This window comes from Phascolarctos cinereus, unplaced genomic scaffold (assembly GCF_003287225.1).
Source record: "Phascolarctos cinereus isolate Bilbo 61053 unplaced genomic scaffold, phaCin_HiC Scaffold_726;HRSCAF=1367, whole genome shotgun sequence".
NCBI lineage: Eukaryota > Metazoa > Chordata > Mammalia > Diprotodontia > Phascolarctidae > Phascolarctos > Phascolarctos cinereus.
In genome coordinates this window covers 379,379,101-379,404,188 of record NW_027556098.1, presented here as the reverse complement: position 1 = coordinate 379,404,188, position 25,088 = coordinate 379,379,101, and the positions used below count along the sequence as shown (strand labels likewise).

The 25,088-nt window shown below is 43.9% G+C and overlaps 1 protein-coding gene across 5 annotated transcripts in view; it reads right to left on the bottom strand.

Moving 5' to 3' along the window:
- Nucleotides 1-25,088, bottom strand: part of ECE1 (endothelin converting enzyme 1) — a 185,531-nt gene that overhangs the window by 6,199 nt on the left and 154,244 nt on the right. For all 5 annotated transcript variants that reach the window (XM_020973112.2, XM_078145617.1, XM_020973113.2 and 2 more), the window contains 8 exons: nucleotides 22,040-22,154; nucleotides 17,051-17,161; nucleotides 15,565-15,663; nucleotides 13,583-13,660; nucleotides 11,477-11,580; nucleotides 9,457-9,567; nucleotides 9,072-9,139; nucleotides 3,102-3,292 (listed from right to left, as the gene is read on the bottom strand). In XM_020973112.2, coding sequence (XP_020828771.1) covers nucleotides 3,102-3,292; nucleotides 9,072-9,139; nucleotides 9,457-9,567; nucleotides 11,477-11,580; nucleotides 13,583-13,660; nucleotides 15,565-15,663; nucleotides 17,051-17,161; nucleotides 22,040-22,154 — 877 coding nt within the window. The remainder of the gene's footprint in view (nucleotides 1-3,101; nucleotides 3,293-9,071; nucleotides 9,140-9,456; nucleotides 9,568-11,476; nucleotides 11,581-13,582; nucleotides 13,661-15,564; nucleotides 15,664-17,050; nucleotides 17,162-22,039; nucleotides 22,155-25,088) is intronic.

The following is a 25,088-nucleotide window of genomic DNA, read 5'->3' as shown; positions in this document are numbered from 1 at the left end:
TGGTCAGGAGGGGGAATGACAAGGGGGTGCTCATTGGGAACCCCATCTTCTGCTCCTCAACTTTCCTGCCTTTCTCGGACAACTCAAAGGGGTTCAGAGAAAACGGAGAATCCTGCTCACTGAGGCGGGCAGCTATCAGAAGAGGGGGCCGATGGATGCCACACTTACTGCTCAGCCTGCACTAGTTTGTCACACCTGTTTATTTGTGTCTTTCTGGAGCTCATTAAGGCCACGCTGCTCACCCTGCCCCTCCTCCAGAACCCTCAGTATCTGCAGTCTTCCATACTAGAAACTTCCACTGTGGAATCTTCTTTCCTTTCCCCTGCTCCTTTGTGCTCTAGCCCGTCAAATCAGGTTTTCCCTTATAAGAATTAAAATGCACCTACTGCGTTTAGCATCACCGGCTGGCCTGCCTCCTATTACTGCTCTCAATTTAGTACACTGAGAGGCAGAGGGCCATGGTAAGTAGAAAGCAGGCCTTGGGGTCAGGAAGCTCTGGATTCGAGTTCTGCCTTGAACATAAGGGGCTGTTTGGCCTGGGCAAATCACTTGACCTCTCACTGCTCTCTAAGCCTATAAAGTTGCAGGAAAGGAGCTGACCTTAATTAGCAGAAGGAGGCTCTGATTATAATGAAATCACAGAGTCAGTACAAAAACCAAATCTGGACTGTGCTCCAGTCAAACTGGATTCTTCTGTCCCCCCCCAAAAAACATTCTCCGGAATTCTACCCACAAGTTCCCTGAGCCAGAAGTGCATCCCCTGCCCATAACATGCCCTGCTGGATTCCTACTCACTCCTCAAAGCTCAATTCAAATCCCTCCTCCTCTATGAAGCGCCCTCCTTGATCTTTCCTGTAGGCAATATACAAGAGCTGATTTTTACATAGCTCCTTCAGACTTTTAAAGCACTTTACATGTGTTATCTCCCTTAATGTTCAAAACAGCCACGTGAGGTAAGGACTGCAGGTATTATTATCATGGCCTTTTTTTAGCTGAAGAAACCAAGGATATTGATTTATTTCATTTTTGCTTATTTCTTCTACCTCTACTTATCCACCTGTATGTAGGATTACAGCTTTAGAACAGGATGAGATCTTAAAGCCACTGAGTCCATCCCCTAGAGGAAGAACCTGAGGCAGAGAGGTTAACTGACTTGTCCAGGATTGTAACAGTGAGCAGGTGCTGGAGATGGCACTGGAATCCAGGTCTTTCATGACTCCAAGTCTAGTGGCCAGGGGCTATCTCCAGTCGCCCTGATCTATATCTGGCCACTGGACCCAGATGGCTCCGGAGGAGAAAGTGAGGCTGGTGACTTTGCACAGCCCTGCCTCACTTAAATCCAATTCACTTGCACGTCACAGCATCACCTCCCTGATGTCATGGTCCTCTTCATGAGAGACAAAGAACAAATCTAATATCCTGTCCACTACAGTGTACAGACTATACTGTGCTGCTTCTGATAGAATGGAAGCTCCCTGAGGGCAGGCAGGGACAGTTCCATTTTTGTCCTAGAAATTTTAGCACTTGGAATAGTGTCTGACATATGGCAGATGCTTAATCAATGCTTGCTGACTGGCTTTTTCAGAACGGTAGAGAGAGTTGCCCATGATTGCACAGCTAGTAGGTGTCAGAAGCAAGATTTGAACCCAGGTTTCCCTGACCTCAAGCCCAGTGCTCTCATCACTACACAAAGCTGTCTCTCATAAACTTCTTCAGCAAGGCTGACCTAGAACATGGTTCTGTACCTCTTCAATGTATCAATCACCTAATATTGTGTATTACATTTGTTCTCAATGGTATATTGTCTATCCCTCCACTGAAGAACAGACTGTGTGAGGGCAGGGACCATACCTGTATTTGCATCCCTAATGTCCAGCCTGTCCCATAGTAGGCAGTTAATAAATACCTATTGATTTGAACTATTTAAGAACTCTGATTAAGTTATGACCAATCACAATTAGAGAGGATCCATGATGAAGCTCCCTGAGTTGATGGACTCAGGATGTAGCAAGCAACATACAATTTTGGACATGGCCAACGTGAGAATTTGTTTTGGTTGATTATGCCATTACCAAAGGGTTGTTTTTTTCTCTCCCCTCCCTCCCTCAATGGGAGGGAATGAATGTGGGAGGGAAAGAAAATATATTGTTGTCAATTGAAAAAAAAATTAAGTTAAAGCCCCCACCTCCAAATAAATTGACTGAATGATCGATTTTTCTTAGCCCTAGCACAATGAAGGCACCCAGTTATGTTTGCTGGGTGAATATCTTATCCCTCCCAGTAGACTTTGCAAAAAGGTAGAAGCTGCCGTGTCCCAAAGAAATAGAAGAAAAAGGATCCACAAAAATATTTATAGCAACTCTTCTGGTGGTGGCAAAGAAACGGAAACTGAGTGAGTGCCCATTAAGTTGGGAATGGCTAAATGAGTCGTGGTATATGGATGTGATGGAATTCTATTGGGTTGTAAGAAATGATGAAGGGGGCAGTTTCAGAACCTGGGAAGACTTGGGTGAACTGGTGCAAGGCGAAGTGAGCAGAACCAGGATACGCAGATATATAGATACTATATATAGAGTATAGATATATGTAGAACTATAAAATAACCACAATGTTGCAAAGACAATTAACTGCGAAAGACATAGGAACTCTGCTCCATGAAATGACCAACCATAATTCTAGAGGACCAATGATAAAGAATGTTACTCACCTCCTTGACAGAGAGGTGATGGACTCACTATGCAGAATGAGACATAGACTTCTGGGACATGGACAGTGTGGGAATTTGTTTTGCTTGGCTATGCAGAATTATTACAAGGTTTTTTCCTTTTTTTTTTTGGTTTTGTTCTAATGGTGGGGAGGAGAGGGAAAGAAAATAAATTTTTGTTAACTGAAAATGACTAAATTAAAAACAAATAACTCCTACCCCCAATTTAAATTTGTACCTACTTTAATACCAGGTATAGTGTTTGGGACATAATAGATATTTAATGAATGTTGGTTCGGTGAGGGACACCATCCCAGAAAAATATGTCTGGTCTCATCTTGTGTCAGAGGAAAAAAAACCAACCCAAACCACCGCTAAGCCTCCGCTCAGCTCTTACCCTATAGGCTGCCTTGAGACCCCCATTGTCGGCGATGTTCTCGCCCAGGGTGTGGCGGCCATTCACGGCCTCTCCGTTGACTGTATAGTTGCCGTACTGCTCCACCATGCACTCAGTTTGCTGCTTGAACGCCTCCACCGAGGAATTCTTCCACCAGGGACGAAGATTGCCATCTTTGTCGTATTCCCGACCTGGGGTCAGAGAGAGGAGGCTTGAGAGGAGGAAGCTATCATGGGCCAGGGACCTTGCCTCTTCCTCTCCCCTCTCGTCACCAAAAAGAACCTAAGTGCGCTTGAAGCAACTGACCATATGGCATCTAGGACACCACACAACAGTACTACTATAGGACAATGCTACTAGACTATATGCCCCATAAGGACAGGGCTTTGTCTTATCTAAGCTTTGAGTCTCCTTTTAAGAAAAAAATTATAAATAATAGCTAATACCTATATAGCAGCACTTAGGGTTTGAAAAGCATGTTATCACATATATTATTTGATCCTCACAACAATCCTGTGATGCGGGTGTTTTATCCCCATTTTACAAATGAAGAAAAGGAGACAGAGAGATTAAAGGGTTTTCCAAGGGTCATACTGCTAATAAGTTCTGCACAAAGAAGGTGGCTGATAAATGTCAACTGAATTATGGTTTCCCTGGGGTGGCTGGGATGTCTCCTGAGGAACAGAGGGTCATGTCCTCATCACTAATCAATGTGGCTCCATCAGCACCGAGTAATTGAGATGAATCATAGGTCTTTGGCCCATAAATAGCCTTCAGAGGGGACACAGAAGCTCTTTGGATTGTTACCATTAACATAAAACTGAATCTCAGCTGTCTTCTTACTGAGCGAAGAATCCGGCATTTCTGAGCTTCATTTGCACTTTACTCTTGATGGAGTTAAACACTGCCTTCTTAGAGATGGACAGGCTATCCAGCTGATAAGCCCTGTGGAGTTCTTTTAGCAGCTTCTGAATTTCCCCATCACTTTTTTTTCCTTTTTGGCTAGGCAATGGGGTTAAGTGACTTGCTCAGGGTCACATAGCTAGTAAGTGTCAAGTGTCTGAGGCTATATTTGAAATCAAGTCCTATTGACTCCAAGGCTGGAGTTCTATCCACTGCACGACCTAGCTGCCCTGAGAAAACTTGACTGATGAAGAGAAGATCATAAAATGCACAAGTCTTCAACAGTAAGTGACTATTGCTGTTTTCTGACTGCATTCCTCCCAAGCACTCCCTGCCATGTCTGGTAGTCTGTGCCTACTCTTGAATTAAAGTCACCCAGAATAATAAGCTTGCCCTCTTTTGGCACACTGATGATGAAGGTCTCCAGGTCTTCATAAAATTTTTCTTTGACTTCATCAGGGTTTCTCGTGGTGTGAGCAGATGCACTGATGATGGTGGTATGGTGTTTTCCTGCATGTGCCAATCACACTGGCATGAGTCTGTCATTCACTTCTTTTGGGAGGCATACAAGCTTGTCGACTAGATTAGTTTTGATTGTAAAACTTATGCCACCTTCAAGGTGCTCCTCCTCATTGCAGCCACTCCAGAAAAACATGTATCTAGCTCCAACTTGAGTAAGCTGGCCTTCATCTACCAGGCTTGTTTCACTCATGGCTGCTATTTGGATGTGATACCTGCTGAGTTCTCTCACAAGAGCTGTTTGTCTTTCGTGTCTACTGGATTTCATGTTGTCCATAAGCATGCACACATTCCATGTATAGACAGTTAGTGGAATCATCTTTGCAAAAGTTTTTGTACATTTTTTGTGTTTTGATCTCAAGGTGGGATCCCTACCTGCCATGGTAATCAGACTAGGGTTGGGTGAAGCAATTTTAGGACACCTTTTCTAGCCCCCTCTTCACGCCAGGAACTGAGCTGTGAAGTTCTTCAAAATAGCAGCTCAGACACCCAGGAGGCTGTCAAATTCCACTGCTGCTTCAGTCCAGTGAGAAGATGACTGTACGGCCTTGGCCGCCTGTGTGCAGGCTTGTGACTACAGCTCCCAGTGTATCCACACCTGCTACCTTGTCACCTGCCTGTCACCACAGGACTTTGAGGTAGGTAAAAATGGCAAAATGATATGGGTGATGTCTTTCGATTTGTGCATAAACTGGATTTAAGTGCGGCAGAATTGCATAAAGTTGTTGGCCTCACTCCCTCTTCCAGTCATTGAAGTCCAGTGGCAAGACAAAAGTTGAGATGACTGGTGATGGCTTGGGATACAGTGGATGACGTTGGCATCTTTGATATCTAACCAAGTTCTAAGGGCTCCATAGTGCCTGCTTCAGCTGCCTTCATGGTCATTGGAACAAACTGCTCTCCTCTGCCCAACCTGCTGGAGAAAGTCTTCAGGCTTGGAGTAGACACCCTCCCAAGTCACAGAAGGGCCTGAGAACCATTGGTTACTTTCAACCTGGTTTAGTCTGTCTGCTGAAACGGTTTACCAAGGTATGGCCTCTGCACACAATATAGCTTCTTGGAGCTACAGGTGAGAATTGGGTGAATCAGGTTGACCTGATAGGTGGATGAGGGCTAGTCTTCCCTGAACACATCTTACACCCCAGTAAGCAAGGAATGTTACGAACAATAAAAAGGGATGTTTTTAAGCTAATGTATATAAAGTGCGTCTCAAACCCCGAAGCCCTATATAAATGGCAGCAGTTCTGTTATTGTTGCTACCAACAAACTAGATCAGTAAAAATAGCAGGATGAAAGAACAACCTAGCTTCCTCTCTGGAGTGCACGGGATGAGGATGCTCTGCAGAGGACAGAAAGCTTTGGAATGGGAATCGATGAACAAAAATGGCTGTGTGAGAACTGAAAATCAAGATAAGTAGGGAGATAATAACATCTGGCTGCCCTCGACGAATTCAATTCAATAGGACCAGGCAAATTAATGGAAGCCTCCATCCTCAGGTACATTGTAAGTACGTGCAGACATTATTGTATGATGCTCAACTGAGAGTGACTTAGCTATTCTCCTCAGCAATACACTGATATAAGACACTTCTGAAGGACTTAGGATGAAAAATGCTATCTACTTTCAGAGAAAGAACTGATGGAGTCTGAATGCAGATGGAGGTATACTTTTTTAAACTTTCTTTTTCTTGTTTTTTTCTCTGTTTTTGGTCTATGGTCTCTTTTGCAACATGGCTAATATGGAAATATGTTTTGCATGACTGCACACATATAATCTGTATAAAGTGCTTGCCTTCTCAAGGAGGGCAGGGGAGGGACAGAGGGAATTTGGAATTCAAAAATTACTTTAAAAAGAATGTTAGAAATTATTTTTACATGTAATTGAGAAAAAAATGAAAACATTCTTCAAAAAAAGAAAGAACTTTTGCAGATGTGATGGTTTAACCACCGTTAGCCACTGCTGAAAGACTGTGGAGAAGAAGAGAAAGTACCAGAGAACTGGAAAACGGCAGATATTTGAATTTTCAAAAAGGGAGGAGGGGAGTGTTTGAAAACTGTAGACCAGTGAGCATGACTTTGATTCCTAGCAAAATTCTGGGATGGCCAGTACACACCTGAAAAGAGAAGATGTAGCTACAAAGACCCAGCATGGCTTCATAAAGAACAGGTCATGCCAGACTAACTTTATTTCCTTTTCTGACAGGGTTATTAGACTGGCGGATCCAGGGAATGCTGTCAGTCTAGTTCAGCCAGATTTTAGTGAAGCCTTCGGCAAAGTTTCTCAGGCTGACTGTGTGGACCAGTTGGAAAGTTCGATTTGCTAGACAATAAGGCAGCTTGGTAGGTTTGTCTGGTTCAGAACCATAGAGTTAATGCTTCAGTGCCAACTTGGGAAGAGACCTCCAGCGGAATGACTTAGGAATTTGTGTTTGGTCCTGTCATAGCTGTTTAAGGTTTTTATCCATGATCTGGATAGAGGGAAAGATGGCAGGCTTATGCAATCTATAGACAACACAAAGCTGGGAGAGATAGCTGTGGGATGGGGGGGTCAGGATTCAAAATGATTTTGTGACAGGTTAAAAGAGAGGCCTAAATAGAGGGAACTTAATATGGATAAACGTCAAGTCTTATATTTAGGTTCAAAAAATCAACTTCATAAATACAAGATGGGGGAGGTGTGACTGAGGAACAGTTTTGTTACTAGTGTGCTAAATTTAACACATGCTTTAAAACAACCCTCTGTATATAACAGAAGTTTGGATTTTGATATACAATTCTGATTTCCCATCTTCTTTGTACGCAGGGTGCCAAAAGTCAGTGCCAGTTTTAAACTTTCACACCTTAAATACAAATACAGAAATACTAACGTTTGTCAGGTTCATGATAAAAATGAAAATGGGAGGGGGAAGATCTGCAAGCCTACTTTGAATTGGAGTCAGCTGTGGAATACAGGAGCTAAGAAGGCTAATGTGATCTCGGGCTACTTTGAGAGGCAGAGTGCTTAGCACCATGGAGGTGATAATCCCCCTGTACTCCGCCCTGGTCAGATCACATCTGGAGTACTCCAGCCAGTTCTGAGTGTCATAATCTGCAAATGATGCTGGTAGGTTGGAGAAGGTCCAGAAGAGAATAACTAAGATGATATTGGGCCTTGAGTAAATTGAAGGAATGAGGCATGTGGACAAATGAAGGAACTGGTTATGTGTGGCCTGGAGAATAGAAGATTTAGTAGGAACATGATAGCTGGCTTCAAGGGCTATGTGAAGGGCTGCGAAATGGAAGAAAGATGAGACTCAGCTTGGCTCCAGAGCACTGAACCAGGAACAGTGGGTGGGAATTGCAGAGAGGCAGATTGAGGCCTGAGGTAAGCAACTGAAGCTTTCTAAAAGCAGGCGAGGCTGCCTCTGGAGGCCTCTGGTTTCCCCTCAGTCATAAGCAAGAGCAAAGCATCTTCTAGAAAGGATTCATGTTCAGGTATGGGTTGGATCAGACGTCCTCTGAGGGCCCTTCTGACTTGGAGAGTCTACAATTGTGCAGCTGTGCCTTATCGGAACTCTCTCAGGGCCTACCGAGGGGCTGCACATAAAAGGCGCTTAATAAATATTTGTTGAAGCAGTGTAATTATTATCATGGTTAATTTTATGTAATATTTTATTATGTTTATTATAATTTATAATGGATGCAATCCCTCATGGAATTTCATAAATTATAATTTATAACATAATTATTTATTATAATGAATGTATTAGAATTATTAAAATCAATTACTACATCAATCGAATATAGATTATTATCAATTTAACAAGAATACTAATTTTGATCTTTATTTTAAGATTGTGTATCCTTCTGTCACCCAAGCTAGAGGAGCAGGGGCCAATTACTGGCTCGATCCCACTGCTGATCAGCATGAATGCTGCGACCTCAGCCCTCTCTAGGTGATATGGTGGCTCTTGCTCCCTGGGGGTCGCCATATTGGTCCTGGGCTTAGTGAGGACTGCTGATTGGCTGTAAGCTCAGAACTCCCGAACTCAAGAGATCCGCCAGCCTCAGCCTCTTCAGTAGCAGACAGTATAGGCAAGCCCCCCTACGCTTGTGTGCGATTATCACTAGTGAGCTCACTTTACAGATGAGGGAACTGATTCCCAGAGAGGGAATGCCACATGTCTCAGGGTCACATAATTAGTACTAGAGGCAGGATTCGAACCCAGTTTTCCTGATTTCTTTGTATTGTATCAGCAGCACCATGTGTTTTACTCTGCGTGTGCCACTTCACGCAGGCTGGTGAAAGTAAATGGCGGGCTGGGAAGTTCGGGGGCTTATCTTCAAGGCTTGGTTAAGGTGTCTTTGATTCTGGGCCCTTTATGTCTGGGTAACAGCAAACTACGACATCAAGATTGATCCCTGGGAATTAGGGCTCTCTTGAAAGCAAAACCTCATCCCTTCTTTGCATCCAAGGCCAAGAATGCTGGGTCTTGGAAACTTCAGAGCAAAGATAGGCAAGGAAGATTAGGGAATTCAGGCAGTAGAAGGCTCCTGGGACTAACTCACCTTGATCATCAAAGGCATGAGTCAGCTCATGACCCACAACAACCCCGATTCCACCAAAATTCAGTGACCTGCAGAGCAAGGAAAGAGTTGTTATGTGGTCCCCCAAACTGCTGGCACCCACCCCACTAACATTACCTTGTTTCTCTGCTGTAAGTAACTTTATGGTCCCTATTTAGATACATTTTATCTCTATTCATTCCCACTCTCATCAGAATGTAAGCTTGTGGGCAGGACATGTTTTTGCTTTTTTTCCCCTTTGTATCTGCATTATTTAGTTTAGCCCAGTGCCCAAGTTAAAGAAGGGCTTTCTGACCGATTGACTGAAGGGAAGGAGGGGACGGAAGAAGCTGAAAATAGGCAACAGTACGGTCCGGAGGCCTCATACTTGGGGGATGTGCGGGTGTAGAATGGAGCCTGCAGGATTCCAGCTGGAAACACGATCTCATTCTTGGTGGGCGAGTAGTAGGCGTTCACGGTGGGAGGAGTCATGCTCCACCTGCAGGAAACACAAGAATTAAAGTGGCAGAGGTCATTGGTGGGGGGGAAGCCAAGGATCACTCCACTGTTCTGATGCATGGTTTGGGTCTCCACCACTCACTTCCCATTATCTTTCCCCTAAACCCTCCCCTCCTCCTACCTTCCCTATTACTGCAGCAGGCACCACCATCTTCCCAGTCCCTCAGGCTCACAACCTAAATGTCATCCTAGATTTCTCCCTAAACTCTTACCTCCTATATTCAATGTGTTATTAAGACCTGTCAATCTCACCTTTGCAATATCTCTTCTATGTCTCCTTCTCTCCTTTGACACTGCCCCCACCCTGATGCAGAAACCCTCATCACCTTCCCACCTTCCCAGTAATCTGTTGGTGGGGCTGCTTGCCTCAAGTTTCTTCCTACTCCAATCTATCCTCCATTTGGCCACTAAAGTGAATTTTCCAAAAGCTCCGTTCTTGTCAAATCCCCACCCCCAACTCAATAAAATCCAGTGGCTCCCTATCACCTACAGGATCAAATGCAAAATGCTCTGTGGGGCATTCAAAGCCCTTCCTAACCTAGTCCCCTCCCACCTTTCCAGTCTTCTTACACCTTACTTCTCACAATACACTCTTTGATTCCGTGACACTGGCCTTCTGTCTGGTCCACAAATGACACCCTCCATCTCTCTCTCCTGGTCATTTTCTTTATCTGTCCCCCAACCGTGGAATGTTCTCTCTCTCAGCTCTAACTACTGACCTCCTTGGCTTCCTTTGAGGTCCAATAAAATCCTCACTTCTGCAGGAAGCCCTTCCCACCCCCTCTTAATTCTAGTGTCCTTCCTTTGTTAATTATTTGCCACTTATCCTGTATAGGGCTTGTTTGTATATATTTGGGATTTATCTGTTTTTTTGGTCTCCCCCATTAGATTGTAAACTCTTTGAGGGCAGGAAGCCTTTTTTTTTGCATCCCCAGTGCATAGCACAGAACCTGACACATAGTACGCACTTAATAAATGTTTATTGATTGATCTGTGTAAAGTGCATAATAAACCTTAAAGTACTAAGTAAATGCTACTGTCATTGTTTATTATTCAACACTACTTTTTTGGACACTAATCTTGCAATGTAAATAAGAGTGAATACAATTAGCCCCTTTTGTGTGGGATCACAGGATTTACAGCTGTAATGACTCTTAGAAATCACCAGGCTATATTCCTTATTTTACAGGAAAATTTACTTGTCCAAGGTGACACAGGCAGTAAGTTTCAGAGCCAGAATTTGAACTCAGGCCTTTGACCTCCAGATCTAGTGCTCTTCTCCCTATACTACCTTGCCTCTTTCTATTTTACAGATAAGGAAACTGAGGCTTGGGCAGATGATTTGCCTAGGGTCACACAGCTTTCACAGTGGTAAAGCTGGGGTCACACCCTGGTTTTCTGACTCCAGGTTCAGTGTTCATTCCCTTATATCTTATGGCTTCACATACTACCTGTGATATCCATGTGGTGCTTATCAGATGCATTCATGTTCAATGAGCATTTATCAAGCATTGACTCTATACTAAGGACTGGAGATACAAAGGCAAAAACAAAACTATCTGTCCTCAGTAAGGTTATATTCTACTGGGTAATACAACATGTCCTCAGATGGAAAACAGAGTAGAGAGAAAACACTTGGATTTCACAAGATTATAGGCTTTAGAGCTGGAGAGACCTTGGAAGTCATCTAGCTCAACCCTTTCATTTTAAAGATGGGAAAACTGAGTCCTGGTAGGTTAAGAGATTTGCCCAAAGTTGCATAGGAGCTGAGTGGCAGAGACACGATTATGCTTCAAGCACTCTCCTTTCCTAATGGGGTCTTATGGTCACAGCTCCTATGCCTCCCCTATGAGCCCACAAGGAGGATGGAGGGGGTCCAAAGAACTTACTGATCCCTGTTGGGAGCTTTTCTGAGCTGGTCTGCGGTGACTCTGGATGAGAAGTTGAAAAACCGCATGGCGTTCTCAAAGTAAAGATCTGGTACGGCATTGTACTGGAAAAGAAAGAGAAGATTTCTGGGACACACTCAGCAACTTAGAGCACGGTCTCCCATTTCACTGGGCACACTTCTTTTCAGTCAGTCAACCAAGCATGTGCCAGGCACATGTGAAGAGCTGGGGATACAAAGAAAGGCAAAAATAGCCACTGCCCTCAAGGAGCTCAAATTCTTATGGGAGAGGCAACATGTACAAGATTTTTAGAGAATGGAACGTATATATAGATTGACAGATAGATAGATAGATAGATAGATAGATAGATAGATAGATAGATAGATAAGTAAATAAATAGAGAAAAAAAATCAACAAATAGATAAGGGAGACATGCTAATAGTGCCAGAGACCAGGAAGGGTCACTTGCGGAGGATGGGATTCGAGCTGAGCCTTAAAGGAAGCCAGGAAGCAGAGATAAAGAAGGAGGACATATCAGGAATTGGAGATGGCTTAAGGCAGGCATTCCCAGGTCTTATATGCCACATCCCAGGTTATCTTGAAATATTCTAAAGGAAAAGGTTTCCAAATTATGCTCAAATGACAGAATGAATTATAATGAATTAAATAGTTTGAGAACACTTAGAAAAGAATGAGATGAGCACTAGGAATAAGCTTAGGTTCTCTAAGAACAAATCATGCCAAACAAAGCTCATTTTCTGTTTCTGATCGGGTTACGAGACAGGAAGAGTAAGGAGAAATCACGCACAACACAATAAAGGCGGGTGTCGGGTAAGGCATTTGGCATTTGACTTAAATTTAAAACAGCACAATGTTTTTAGGAAGCATGATCACAAAATCAAACCAATAATAGATTACTGTAAGTCATCACAGATTTTCAGGGGTAGGTGAAATACAAATATTTCTTCTAGGGAAATATTTCAGTTTAAGGTTCAGTTAAAAGGAGAGATTTATCAGATGTTCTGACTATGGTTCGTGATCAACATAGAAGCTGTCTCAGATAGCCCCTGGTTCCTCAAATTCAAAGGACACTGTGGTTTCGAAGTTGGACCTAATTAACTCTGTCCCTTTAAAATTTCAAGTTCAAGTCCCAATTTCAAGTTCTGAGAGGCTGGAATGGGAGATGTTTCTGGGAACCAAAGGGCACTGGAATAAAGAATGTTCTATCCTGGGCATCTTTGGAGCCAGATTCTTGCCATGCCAATAATGCCCTTTGGGGGCTGAGTCCCTGCTTCTTCCAACACCCCAAACCTTCAAGGAATTCTGATCGCTTACAGTAAAGTCATGGGAATTCATTTGACCTGCTCAACTTCTCTAAAGGAAGCTAATGGTTCTAGGGAGACATTCAAGTGGATTAGGAGAGGTAAGAATTGAGATGCTGAATCAGGAGTCTCAGAGGTCATCTCAACCATTGGGTCCCTGAACAGAAACTCCCTCTGTAATATCCCCACCAAGTCATCCAGACTCCACGTGGAGACTTCTAGTAAGAGGCCGCCAACTCTCTGAATGCCCTTGGGCCTGCTCAGTCCTCAAATACCAAAGCAGGTTGATTCATCTAGAAATGGCTATGCCTCAACCCAACCCCAGCGCCCCTTCAATTATCAAGGTCCTCCTCATTCTTTAGAGCACAACTCAAATGTCACCTCCCCCAGGAAGCCTCCTCTGAGACCCCATTGGTAATGATCTTCTACCTTGGACCTCACAGACCATTGTGCTCTGTGAGGTTTGCAGCTCTCTGGTGCACACATGTAATGCTGTATATTAGAGCTGCTTCGTTAGTGTAATGTGAGCTCCATGAAGGCAGGGACAATGACTTCTATAAATTGTCTCTCTAGTGCCTGGCATAATATTCTACACACAGTAGGTTCTTAATAAATGAATGTTGAATTGTATGGCCCCAAATTTGAATAGCTACTGAATGTACAGCCTTTGGGTACAATCCTGACTCTACCTCCTAAGTCTGCCCTGGGAGAGCTGGCCCCAAAAGGAATTCTACAGTGCAAAAGAAAGTTTCCAACACAGTGAAGAATAATGAAGCCAACTCACATCATTGAAGACCTTGTCCAACTCCTTGGGATCCATGATGAAGTTGGGGTAGCCAATCATATTGTAGATTGCATCTGCCTGGTTTGGGAGGCAAACAATGGGACATGTTCAGCGCTGATGGTGCTCGGCAAGAGACACCTTGGCGGAGGGCAGTTGTTCTCAAAATATGGTCCAGAAAACTCGTTAAGGGCTCTGTGAAGTCAAAACTATTTCCATAATGATTCTAAGACACTCTAATTTCTAATATGGTAACTAATGATAAATATAGCCCACATAAACAAAAGCTCCTTGTGGGACAGTCCTCAATAATTTTTAAGAATGTGAAGGGGTCTTGAGACCAAAACATTTGAAAACTGCTATTTTAGTCTATGGAACAATGGGACTGGGATCAGAGAAACTGGGTTCAAATTGTAGCCTTGGCACTGAAGAGCCAAACAAATTACTGTATGCAAATGTAATGGAAAATTAGTGTGACACAAGAAATATGAAAAGGAAGGGGCAGCTAGGTGGTGCAAAGGACAGAGCTCTGGCCCTAGAGTCAGGAGGGCCTGACTTCAAATCCAGCCTCAGACACATAACACTTACTAGCTGTGTGACTTTAGGCAAGTCACTTAACCCCACTGTCTAGTCAAAATAATAATAATAATAATAATAATAATAATAATAAAAACATAAAAAATACACAGAAGAAAACAGAAAGGAGTTCAGAAGGGCTCACAAACAGAGCCACCTTTTAAACCATGTTTAATTTAATATGTATTTTTAAAAAAGCTGAATCTCTCTAATAGACTTTAGAATTTCATATACAATCTTCTTTTTCTGTTTTTCTATAGGGAAATGTTTGTATTTGTCAAGTTTATAATAATTTTTAAAAAGAGGGGAAGGGAAGGTTTCTAAGAGCTTCTGCCTTCAGGGGGTCTAAGATGAGATAAACAGTCTCAAGGCCTAGTAGAGGAAACAGACCCAGGTTCTCTGAAAACATGAGTCAGTTTACTGAGTGCTCATTGGGTTCCATCAGTGGCTAAGACTGTGGTGAGAATGAGGACAAGGTCAAGGATTAGGTGGCTGCTAAACAGACCAATTAGCTTTGTCCAGAGAAAATGCTACTTTATACTCTTCACAGACTATACCCTTCCCCCACTCTTGGCCACATCACAGGGAGCGTGGACAGAGACTGACTAGCCCAGCAGAACTGATCTCCAGTACTGGAAAAGCAACTACAATCACTGGCAGATGGTGGGAAAAACCATGGATTTGGGGATAGAGGACCTGGGTTCAAATCCTGACTCTGCCACTTACTATCTGTGTGAACCTGTGAGTCACTTTGCTTCTTAGGCCTCAGTTTCCTCAGCTATAAAATGAAGGGTTTGAATTTAATAGCCTAAGGTCATCTTCCTGAGCTCAAATCCAGCCTCAGACACTTCCTAGCTATGTAACCCTGGGCAGGTCACTTCACCCTGTTTGCCTCAGTTTCCTCAACTATAAAATGGACTGGAGAAGGAAATGACAAACCGCTCCAGCATCTCCGCCAAGAAAACCCCAAATGGGATCATGAAGAGTCAGACACAAATGAACACAAATGAACAACAACAAAGATCCCTTCTGGCTGTAGTAGTAGTAGGAGCAGGGGTGGTACTACTACTCCTACTACTACAAGTACTACTCCTACTACTACAAGTATTCCTCCTCTTCCTCCTCCTCCTAGCATTTATATAGGGCTTTAAGATACACAAAAGTGCTTTACAAATGTTATATCATTTTATCCTCACAACAACCCTGGGAATTAGGTGCTATTGTTTTTCCCATTTTATAGATGAGGAAACTGAGGCAAACAAAATTTAGGTGACTTGTCCAGAATCACACAGGGTGAGCGTCTGAGGCAGGATCTGAACTCTCGCCTTCATGACCCCAGATTCAGTGCTTAATCCACTTCACCACATAGATGACTACAGGTTAGATGTGGCTTTTGAGGCATGAATCACCTTCTCCTTGGCTGATTTCCGTGTATCCTCGTCCATCCACTGCAGGGTGCTCAGGCTTTCTTCAAATGCTTTCTTGATCTCCAAGATCATTTCACTGGCCTGGGGAATACAGACAGGTATTAGTGGAGGCCTGCACAGCTGCCATAACGGGAGGAAAGAATTTCTACAAGCAGGAAGGTTAACCTCTGGGCATAGTCTCAACCTTTGCAAAGAGGCTCTGCCTCCAAAAAGCTATGACCTTGGGCAAGTCACTCCTTGAGACTCAGTTTCCTCCTTTGTAAAATGAGGAAGCCATATACTTTGATTATATCAGGAGCTCTTAACCCAGGGTCTGTGAACTTGCTTTTTTTTTTTTTTTTGGCTAGGCAATGGGGTTAAGTGACTGGCCCAGGGTCACACAGCTAGTAAGAGTCTGAGGTCACATTTGAACTCAGGTCCTCCTGACTCCAGGGCTGGTGCTCTATCCACTGTGCCACCTAGTTGCCCCATGTTAACTTGCTTTTAAAAAGTATTTTGATAACTATTTCAATGTAATTGGTTTCCTTTGTCATCCTACGTGACAAAGGAATCCTATGTGACATCTTTTAAAGCATTACTGAGAAAGGGTCTGTAGGCTACAGCAGCCTGAGTGCCAAAGGGTCCAGGACACAAGAACATTAAAGACCCTCTGGAACAGATGATCTCTAAGGTTCCTTTCAGCTCTAACACTTTCTGTTCTCAGGCCCCTTCCAGATCTCACTCCATATTCTGAAATCCTTCCTATCTCTGATGACTGTACGTTCTAAGGTCCCTCCCATCCCTGGCAATCTATGATCTCAAATCCCCTCCTCTGCTCTAAATTGGCTTCAATTCAGAACTTAATAGAATTCAATTCAATTCAATCCAATACGTATTTATCAAGTGCCTATAATTTGCCTTGCTCTGTACTAGGTGCTAGGGACATAAGGACAGAAAAAGAAGTTATAATTCCACCTGATCTAAATTCTCTAACATTTCATGTTCTCAGGCTTCCTCCATTTCTGACATCTGTGTCCTAAGGTACTTCCCAGCTCTGAATTTCTATGTCCCAAGGTCCCTCCCAGGTCTGCACTTTTCTGTTTTAAGCCCTCTTCTAGTTCTGACATTTTCTACTCTATGAAAGGCCCAGGAGACACATTTGGGGCTTAAGATGAGTGACTGCTATCCGTGGAGCACCCAGTGACTGGCCCTGACTAGTGCTCAGTTTGTAAAATCTGGCAGTACCAATGGAAAAGCTAAAGATGGAGGCAGGAACGCAAGGCCAAGGACTCCAGAGAAAAACAACAGAATTGATTTGAGGTTCAGGAAAAGAGCATTTTGGTGGATGTGCAGAAGGGACAAGACTGGCGTAAAAAGCTTGGAGAGAAGAGGAATGAGGGTAGACTGGATGAGTAAGAGGCCTCAAGCCCATGAGGGAGGCACTCTGCATGGGTGATGATGAGGAGTCATCCCCAGGCGCGGGACTTACTATGTTCTTGCTGTCCTCGGCAAAGGTGGCTTTCACAAACATGGCGCCCAGGGCAAAGCCCAGGTTGTTGTCTGTGTCACTCACACAAAACTTCCATCGTGGAAGGCACGTCTGTGAATGCAAAACAAGGGAGGTAAATAACTCCAGTCTAGAGGAAACATGGCGATGTGGAAAGAGTCAGAGAACCTGGTGGGTTCAAACCCCACCTCCGGCCGCCATCTACTTAGCTGGGTGACCTCGACTTTCCTCACCGATAAAATGAGGAGACTGGACAAGATGACCTCTGGGATCCCTGAAAGTTCTCAATCCACGAATCTGTGCTTGGCTCATTTGACTTTAGTCATCCTTTCTTAACTTGACTCTAACGTGGTGACGCCATTTTGGTCCTTTCTTCATTCTATACCTCCTTCCCAGAGTAAACTGCTCCAGACAGGACATGCATTTCTCATGTGTTCTTTGTTGTTGTTCAGTCATTTTCAAATTGTGTCTGACTCTTATGTGACCCCATTTGGAGAAGATATTGGAGTAGTTTGCATTTCCTTCTCTAGATCATTTTACAGATGAGGAAACTGAGGCAAACAGGGTGAAGTGGCTTGCCCAGGGTCACACAGCTAGGAAGTGTCTGAGACTGGATTTGAACTCAGGAAGATGAGTCTTCCTGACTTCAGGCCTGGCACTCTGTGCACTCTGGCGCCCACTAGCTGCCCCATGTGTTCTTTAATCAACATTAAAAAAAAAAAAACCCACTGGGGCAGATATCCACTATCTATGGCATGGTGGACAGAGCACTGGCTCTGGATTCAGGAGGCTCTGAGTTCAAATCTGGCCTCAGACACATAACACTTACTAGCTGTGTGACCCTGGGCAAGTCACTTAACTCCATTGCCTAACCAAATAAAAAACAAAGACAAACAACAAAAAACACTTTTGGACTCAATAAGGGGCATTTTAGACATCTGAAATAGGTGGTCACAGAATCCTTGAGAGGAAAAGGGCCTTGAACCAGTGTGATATAGCAGAAAGAGATAGAGATGCTGGTTTCAAATTCCGGCTCCGGTATTTATAAACTGTGTGACATTGGGCAAATCGCGTCCCTTCTCTGGGTCTCAGTTTATGAAATAAGCTGAATGAACTAGTGGGTCCCTAAGATTCCTACCTGCTCTAAATAATAAACTTCAAGGTCATTTCATTCAGAATTACAGACAGCAAAACAGATAGGTGAGAACTGATCTCACTGAAGGTGTTTCAGGAGGCAGCTGGGTGGTGCCATAGTCCACAGAGTAGAGGTCTTGGAGTCAGGAAGACCCGAATTCAAATTTGACTTTAGACACTAGCTGTGTGACCCTGGGCAAGTCAGTTTAACCCCGATTGATTAAAAAAAAAAGGAAAGAAAGGAGGAAAAATGTGTTTCTGAAGAGACTACATACTCTTCCTTAGCTTTCCATGCTGATGGTCCCAAAATTTCAGTCAAGAGATTCTCTTTTAAACTAACTCACATCTCTCATCTTTACATTCTCAGTCCTGAAAAGCCATTTTTGGTATGACTTCCTTTTACACCTGAAGGCTGCTCCTACTCTCTGTTCCCCAGGTTGCATCATCCCCGTCTCTTAAACCCTCCTAACTCTTCTTTCTCCTTCACGGCTTTCTGCCTATCCATCCTTACCTGAGTAGTTCAGAAGCAGACAGATCATGCCATGCTGGGTCTAGTCCATGCCTAATAGAATAGGCTTCTTAATTCTGTGTTCTGCGCATGCCTGTAGCTGTAGCTGCAGAGCTATGTGGCAGTGTTATGGTAAGTTCTGTATCCACTATGATGTCCAGATCTTCTTCTAATGAACTCACATGGACAGATTTTTCCTAACTTGAATTTGTGCCACTTGTTGTCTCTCCCTACCAGAGGTCAACAATCAGCTTTTCTTGGGTTTGGGGAAAGTTTAGAAAATTCTGCAGTTACTTCTGTCCATGTTGGGAAATAAACTTCTTAAACTATAAACTTTGCTAATCATTTGACAAGCATTTATTAAGCACCTACTATGTGCCAGGCACTGGGAATACAAAGGCAACAGTGAGGCAGTATCTGCCCTCAAGGAGCTTATGTTTTATTTCAGGGACAAAGGATAGCAGATAACTACATACAGAATACATGCAAAATAAATGCACAGTGATCATTTTTTGCTGGGAGGGGGAGTCCTAACCATTGGGGAAACCAGGAAAGTCTTCTTTAAGGAGGTGGCAGCTAGGCCTAGGGTCAGGAATACCCGAGTTCAAATCCAGCCTCAGACACTTACTACCAGTGTGACCCTGGACAAGTCATTTAACCCTGTTTGCCTCAATTTCCTCATCTGTAAAATGAGCTGGAGAAGGAAACGGCAAACCACTCCAGTATCTCTGCCAAGAAAACCCCCAGTGGAGTCATGAAGACTTGGGCATGATTGGACAACACCACCACAAAGGGTCCCAGGGAGTGATGATGAGGACAATGAGCATTCCAGGCATTCAGGACAGAAGCAGAAGATGGAATGATGCACCCGGAGATGAGCCAGTGGGCCAGCTGGGGGTGGAGGAGAGGAGGTGCGGGGGCAGGGGGGAGCATACATGCTCATTTGTTAAGCGGGGATCTCAACACTTGCACTGCCTAAATCACAGGCATATGGAGAAGTCCCAGTGAGATAATCTATGAGAACAGAAAGCACTTCGTAAACTTTCCAAGAGGCTACAGAAATAATAACAACAACGCTAGTGACAGCTCACATTAACATAGCACTTTAAGGTTTGCACAGCACTTTACAAATCTTGTCTCATCCGAGCCTCAAAATCCCCATTTTACTGATGAGGAAACTGAGGCAGGCATAGGTGAAGCGCCCTGCCCAGAGCCGCACAGTCAGTACACATCAGAGGTAGGATCTGACCCAAGTCTTTCTTCTGGACTCCCAGGCCAGCTCTACCCCCTGTGGCCTCTGTGGGCTGGTATTATAAATTGATCCTTCCTTTTGTCCCCTAATGCTGTGGAGCAGGACTGTTAGAAGCACTCCAGGAAACCCAGGAAGCCATTTTATTTATTTTGATTATTGCTTTCCTGTCGAGAGATGGCTAGACAATTAGATCAGAGGAAAAGGGGGAAAGTTTTCCGTCCTTGAGGGCCTGGCTCTGAGAGACCCCCTTCCGGCCATTCAGCGCCTGCTCTTATCCTGGCCTGAGTTGTCCCAGGAGACGCTCAGGATCAAGCTGGAGGAGGGAAACTCAGACACAAGGGTAGCGAGCATGCCCTGAGTAGGAAAAAATAATAACAGAAAGTCACAGTCACTGAGCGGTGGCTGAAAGCTTACCAGAGACCTTCCACAGAACAAAACCTCAACAGACCCCTACCTCCAAGTGTTATGTCCATTTTACAGATGAGAAGACTGAGTCTCTGAGAGGTTAAAGTGACTTGTCCGTGATCACACGGAGCTAGTAAGTGTCTGAAGTGGGATTTGAACTAGGGTCTCCTGACTCCAAGTTCTTTGCTCTATTCAGCATACCACAGTGACTCTCCAACAATTCAATCATTCCACCACATATTAAGCCCCTCTTACATCCCAAGCACTATGCTGGGTGCTGGAGTTCCAAAGAACGACACAATCCCTAACGTCAAGGACACTACATTCTGATGGGGAGACAGAAAGTACGTGTATCAGTGTATCAGAATAAATATGAAGAGAATGAATACAAATATAGACAAAGTAATTAAGTAGGAGGTAGTCTGGGAGCGAGGGCTCTGGCAGATGGGAGGATCAGGAAAGGTTTCACAGAAAATGTAGTGCTTGGAATTTAGGACTATCCCCCAAAAGATACTAAAGTCTGCACACCTTTCGGCCCATCAAGGAAGCTCCTAGGCCTATTCCCCAAAGAGATGTAAGAAAGAATATATGCACCGATATGCGCAAAAAAATGATAGCAGCTCTTTTTGCAGCAGCTCAAACTGGAAACAAAGGGGATTTCCACCTTCTGAGGAACAGCTAAACAAACTGTGGTACACGAATGGAAAAGAACATTCTTGCATCAAGACAAAGGACCATATGGAGAGAAGATGCAAAGAGCTGTCTGAACTGATGCAGAGGGAAGTGAGCAGAACTAGGAGGACCATTAAAGCAGCAGCAACAATGATGCAGAGAAGAACAACTTTGAAAGACTTTAGAACTCTGAGCAATGCAAATATAAGCCCTGAATCCTAAGGACTGAAGCATGTTTTATCATGCTACCTACCTCCCACCAGAGAAAGTGATGAACTTAAAATGTAGAATGAGACATCTATTTTTGGACATGGATAGTACGGAGATTAGTTTTCCCCTAGATTATGCATATATGTTATGAAGATTTTATTTTTAATTTTTTTATTGTTCAACTGGGCAGGGGGATAGGGGGACGGAGGGGGAGATCATAAATGCTTGCAAAAATAATAGCTAGCATTTATAAATTGCTGTAAAGTTTACAAAGCACTTTACAAGTATTATCTCATTTTTATCTTTACAACAACCCTGGGAAAGGAGGTGCCATTATTATTCCCATTTTACAGATGAGGAAACTGAGGCAGAGAGCGAGTTGAGTGTCTTGTCCAGAGTCACACAACTAGTAATTGTCTGAGGCTGGATTTGGACCTAGCCTTCCTAGGACTCCAGGCCCGGTGCTCTATCCTCTGGGACACCTAGATGACTAAGATTTGTGTCTTAGTTTTCTGGTCAGCCAGCATGTGTTAGAGACAGCACTTGACCTCAGGCATCCTTGACTCCATGCCCTGCAGAAGGCTGCCTTGTTTTGCACACGAAGAGTACTTAGCTTTCTGAATTGGATTGAAAGAGGAAACTGAGGCTCATACAGTAACCAGCAGAGCTAAGATCTGACCGCAAATCTCCCAGCTGGAAGCCCTGGGTGCTCTCCTCCATCATCAGCCTCGGGATGACTGGGACTACAGCACTTCCCTCCCACGTGGGAGAAGACTTGCCCACCTCTTACCTTCTTGGTCCCGTACATCACTTCCATGAATTTCTCTTCGGCATCCTGGAAGCGCTGGTCCAGGAAAGGACTCGTTTTTTTCACCAGGTTCCAGATCATGTAGTTGTTCAGGAGGCTGTTGGGAAGAGGAGAGAATGTGGGGAATCAGAAGGGCCCTCAGACGCTCTCTCCCCTAGGAAGCCTCGTTCTTCATTCTGAAGGTCAGTGGTACGTCAGAACATAAGATCCTCGAGAGAAGAGTCCGTCTCACATTTGTCCTTGTGTCTCTAGTGCATGGCATGCATTAGGTGCTTAATACATGTCTGCCAATTAACTGATTTACTGGGAATTCCTAGCTGCCTTCAAAGCTCAGTTCAAACGCTCAAGAGTTCTTCCAGGAAGTCCTAGGTGCCTTGCCCTCTCCCCCAATTACTTTGTAGTTGTATATCTGCGCCTAGGTCTGAGGGCTAGAATGATTCCATTTTTGTCTCTGTACACCTAGCAAAGTGCCTGGCACACAGCAGGCACTTAATACTTGCTAGGTGTTTTTGTTCAGTTGTTTTTCAGTTGTGTCTGACTCTTTGTGACCCCATTTGGGGTTTTCTTGGCAAAGATACTAGAGTAGTTTGCCATTTCCTTCTCCAGCTCATCCGACAGATGAGGAAGTAGAAGCAAACAGAGTTAAGTGACTTGCCCAGGGTCACACAGCTAGTACATGTCTAAGGCCAGATCTGAACTCAGAAGAGGAGTCTCCCTGACTCCAGGCCCCAAGCTCTATGCACTATGGCGCCACCTCGCTGCCCTATCAGTCTACTGGACTTGAATCCCCTGTTCATCCCCCTTGTCCCCTTGGACCTTACGAGCACAGTCGACTTACACTATGTGTCTTCAGGCACTATGCTAATCACTGAGGATAAAAAGAAAAGCAAAAACACATAGTCGCAGGGGCAGCTAAGCGGCACAGTGGATAGAACACGGGATGTGAGTTCAAATCCGGGCTTAGACACTTGACACTTACTAGCTGTGTGACCCTGGGCAAGTCACTTAACCCCACTGCCTAGCAAAAAACCAAAACCAAAACCAAAACATAGCCCCTGCCCTCAAGGAGCTCATTGTTTAATGGGGAAGATGACTAGTAACTAGGCAAATACAAGACCCAGACAGTGTAAATGGAAGTAACCTTAAAGGACAGGCACCGGTAGCAGTGGGGAAAGATATCGGATGCTGCATTAGGTGGAATTTCAGCAGAGGCTTTTTTTTTTTTAAAGGCAATTGGGATTAAGGGACTTGCCCAGGGTCACACAGTTAGCAAGCATCCGAGGCTGGATTTGAACTCAGGTCCTCCTGACTCCAGGGCTGGTGCTCTATCCATTGTGCCACCTAGCTGCCCCAAATTTGGGCAGAGTTTTGAAGGAAGCCAAGGAAGCTAAGGGGAAAAGGAACAGTATTCCATGCAAAGGCACTGAACTGGGAAATGGAGTATAGCGTAAGAGGAACAGCAAGGATGCCAGTGTAGCCAGAGAATGGGCAGAAGCTGTGAAGTCTGAGAAGACTAGAAAGGTAGGAAGGAGTCAGGTTGTGAGGGGCTTCAACTGCCAAAGAGAGGAGTTTATAGTTAATCCTGAGGGTAATAGGGAGCCACTGGGTTTCTTGAGTGGGGTCGTGATGTGCTCAGACCCAGTAAACCAGTTAATTGGCAGACGAGCACCTAATGTACGTCAGGCACTGGACATATGAGGACAAAAAGTGAGACAGTCCCTTCCCTCAACGATCTTACATGCTTTAGGAAAATCCCTTGGGCAGTTACATGGAAGACGGACTGGTGTGAGGAGGGAGCCCACTTAGGGAGCTACTGAAATAGTACAAGCCAGAGGAGAGGAAATTATTTTAGATGTAGTTTGAATTTACTCATTTATGTACATGATGTTTCCCCTCAGTAGAATGGAAGCCCTTTGAAGGCAGGGACCACTTGGCTTTTGTCCTTGGTGCCTAGCCCCTTGGTCAGTACATCGTGAATGCTCCTGGGATTGATTCAAGTTGTCTGATAACTCAGGATGACACAAGATTTAGCAGCTTCTACATTAAGGGATAGAAGGGCTTGGAATATAATATTCTGGAGGTCAAAGGAACTAGGATTAAAACCAAGAATCACCTACCCAGCAAAACTGAGTGTTATCAATGAGGGGGAAAAAATTGATATTCGATGAGATGGAGGAATTTAATGCATTCTTGAGAAAAAATCAGAACTAAATAGAAAAACTGACTTTCGAATATGATTCAAGAGAAGCATGAAAAGGTAAACAGGAAAAGAGAAATCATAAGGGACTTATTAAAATTGAACTGTTTACATTCCTACATGGAAAGCTGATATTTGTAACTTATGAGACCTTTCTCATTATTAGGGTAGTTGGAGGGAATATATATAGACCAGAGGGCAAACGGTGAATTTAACATGAAGGGATGATATCTAAAAAATAAAATTAAGGGGTAAGACAGTACTGGAGAAGAAGAAAAGGAGAGGTAGGATGGGGTAAATTATTTCACATAAAAGAGGCAAGAAAAAGCTTTTACAGTGGAGGGGAAGAAGGGGAGGTGAGAGAGAACGAGTGAACCTTACTCTCATTGGATTTAGCTTAAGGAGGGAATAACATACACATTCAATTGAGTATGGAAATCTATCTTACCCTACAGGAAAGTAGGGGGAAGGGGAGAAGAGAGAGAGGTGTGATAGAAGGGAGGGCAGATTGGGGGAGTAGGTAATCAGAAGCAAACACTTTTGATAAGGGACAGGGTCAAAGGAGAGTAGAATAAACAGGGCAGGGTTGGGATACGATGCAGGGAAATATAGTCTTTCACAACATGACTATTATGGAAGTGTTTTGCATGACTACACATGTATAACCTATATTGAATTGCCTGCCTTCTCAATGAAGGTGGGTGGGGAGGGAGGAGAGGACAGAATTTAGAACTCAAAGTTATAAAAAGGAATGTTAAAAATTGTTTTTACATGCAACTGGGAAATAAGATACACAGGCATTGGGGTACAGTACTCTATGTTACCCTACAGAAA